This window comes from Perkinsus marinus, assembly GCF_000006405.1.
Source record: "Perkinsus marinus ATCC 50983 genomic scaffold scf_1104296967172, whole genome shotgun sequence".
In the NCBI taxonomy this organism is placed as follows: domain Eukaryota; phylum Perkinsozoa; order Perkinsida; family Perkinsidae; genus Perkinsus; species Perkinsus marinus.
This window is the reverse complement of record NW_003203631.1, coordinates 1-1,955: the sequence shown is the minus strand read 5'-3', so window position 1 is coordinate 1,955 and position 1,955 is coordinate 1. Positions and strand designations below refer to the sequence as shown.

The window sequence follows — 1,955 nt, the reverse complement described above, 5'->3', positions numbered from 1 at the left end:
GGCCTGCTAGCGCTGCTGCCAGTACGGCTACTATCAGTACATCGGGGGCTAAGGTTAGGCTCAAGGTGGAAGAAATGAAGCAATATCTCGATCAAGCCAAATGCCTGTAAGAAATTGACCCGTGCAGGGATCGAACCTGTGCGCGTCTGCTTCCTCTCAATGTGTCTCATTCAGATTTGCCGATAGCCCAGAGAAATACGATGAGCTGCTGGAAGTCATTGCCAGTAGGAGGGCCACCGTACGTAGCTTTATAAGGCATGCTCCCTCAGGCATGTCTAAGCGGACACGGCCTCGGTCGCCGTCATCATCACCATCACCACCCCAGCCCACAGCTGCTGCTACGACCAACGTCGCCGCCGCTGCTGCTGCTGCGGCCGCCTCCTCCCTCCCTGCTACTACTACTATAGCTGGTGGTAGTGGCCTAGGGGCCTTGGTCGGGCAGTTACAGCAACTGAATAACACCACGGGGGGGCAGGCGACGTCAGGAGGGGGTGCCAGCGTACAGATGCTACAAGCACTGCAAGGCCTTATGCAACACCCGCCACCAGCGCAGACCCCTGCACAGCCTCAACCAACCCCTATGGAGATCGCCAGGCAGGAGGATGACTTATCTGAGCTGTAGGGCAAGCTGATGGCGTATCTTTGCTCACTGTCTTTGGCCAGGGACAACCTCGATGTGGGAGCTCTGATCGATCGGCTGTTGAAGGTCTTTGAAGGGCAGGGAGCAGCCAAGTCAATGGTGAGAAGGATGGTCGTTGTAGGCCTGTGATACGTCTGGGGTAGGTACTGTGTTTCCTGCAACTATGTCGGCTATCGAACCATCCAGCCGCTAGCTGGCTGTTTGAGGAGGCTGAGAGGTTGAGAGAGGCAGAGGTGAAGAGGCTAAAGGAAACAGAGGAAAAGGAAGCGGTGGGTTTAAAAAATGCTGCATCCGGGGATCGAACGGGGGTCTGTTCGATCAGTTCGCAGCAGTAAGCGCCGCAGCGCGCGCTACGGCTGACGTAGTCGGCCCCCCAGGGCCACCGATCTGTCTCGATCGTGCGGCAACTATGGCGTTCTTGACTGCTGGTAGGTTTGGCTGGGGTATGATTGCTTAATATTTTATTATCAGTTCTTCCCACCCTCCCGAGCAACGTTTATGCTGTAAGCAAAAGGTCCCGGGTTCGATCCCTGGTGCATGCATATTCTATCATAGGTCTTGAGCTCGGGGGTATATCAAGGTCTTGAGGCCGGTATAGTAAACAGTAACTTTGATGAGGGGATGAGGAGGGTCCTTCAAAACTACGCCATGGCCACTTCAGTGTAACAGGGGAGCCCATCTGTAGTCTCCACCGGCCGCTGGTAGATATCTGGCCCATCGCAAGTCCATGATAAGGGTGCATGGGACGAATGAGTCGGCATTCCCTAGTAAATCCTCTAACACTAGGAGGTTACCAACAACAACAGCAAGGGGTAAGAGAAAGCGAGCAGTCCGTGGGAAGGCAGCTTCGACCACTAGTTCTGAAGAGGTGAGTACATTCTGGTATCCAACGTTTTTACTCGGGTTAAACCGTCGTGAATGACTCGATGATGACGATCTTAGAATGGCCAAGTATCCAGTGAAGAGACCAGTGCGGAGGCCGTCACCGTCGAGTCTGACGAAGGGACAGATCCGTCGCTGCCACCATCTAGACCGACAAGAGGTCGAAAGCGAAGGGTACTTTCTGATGGAAGAAACGTATATTCATATATTCCCTCTTCAGGCGGCCGCCGCTGTGCTGCCGTCCACATCGGAAGCATCGGATGATGATGCCGTACCGAAGCGGCGATCAACTCGTAGAACAAGAAGCCGCATGGTGAAGGTAGGGGAGGACAGTTGTCGATAGGTAGACGATGTGTTGGTGGTCTTAGGCGGAAACGACGACGACGAGACGCGGTGGTGGGGTATCGTCATCATCATCATCCTCTGAGAAGGA

The 1,955-nt window shown here is 54.4% G+C and overlaps 1 protein-coding gene across 1 annotated transcript; it reads left to right on the top strand.

Annotated features, from left to right (window-relative positions):
* Positions 1 to 271: 271 nt before the first annotated feature.
* On the top strand, positions 272 to 1,306 carry Pmar_PMAR014004 (hypothetical protein; the record flags this gene model as incomplete). Its single annotated transcript, XM_002768758.1, has 6 exons — positions 272 to 618; positions 664 to 739; positions 784 to 909; positions 963 to 1,068; positions 1,112 to 1,143; positions 1,196 to 1,306. 6 exons carry the CDS (start codon positions 272 to 274, stop codon positions 1,304 to 1,306), a joined length of 798 nt encoding a protein of 265 aa, XP_002768804.1.
* Positions 1,307 to 1,955: the final 649 nt, after the last annotated feature.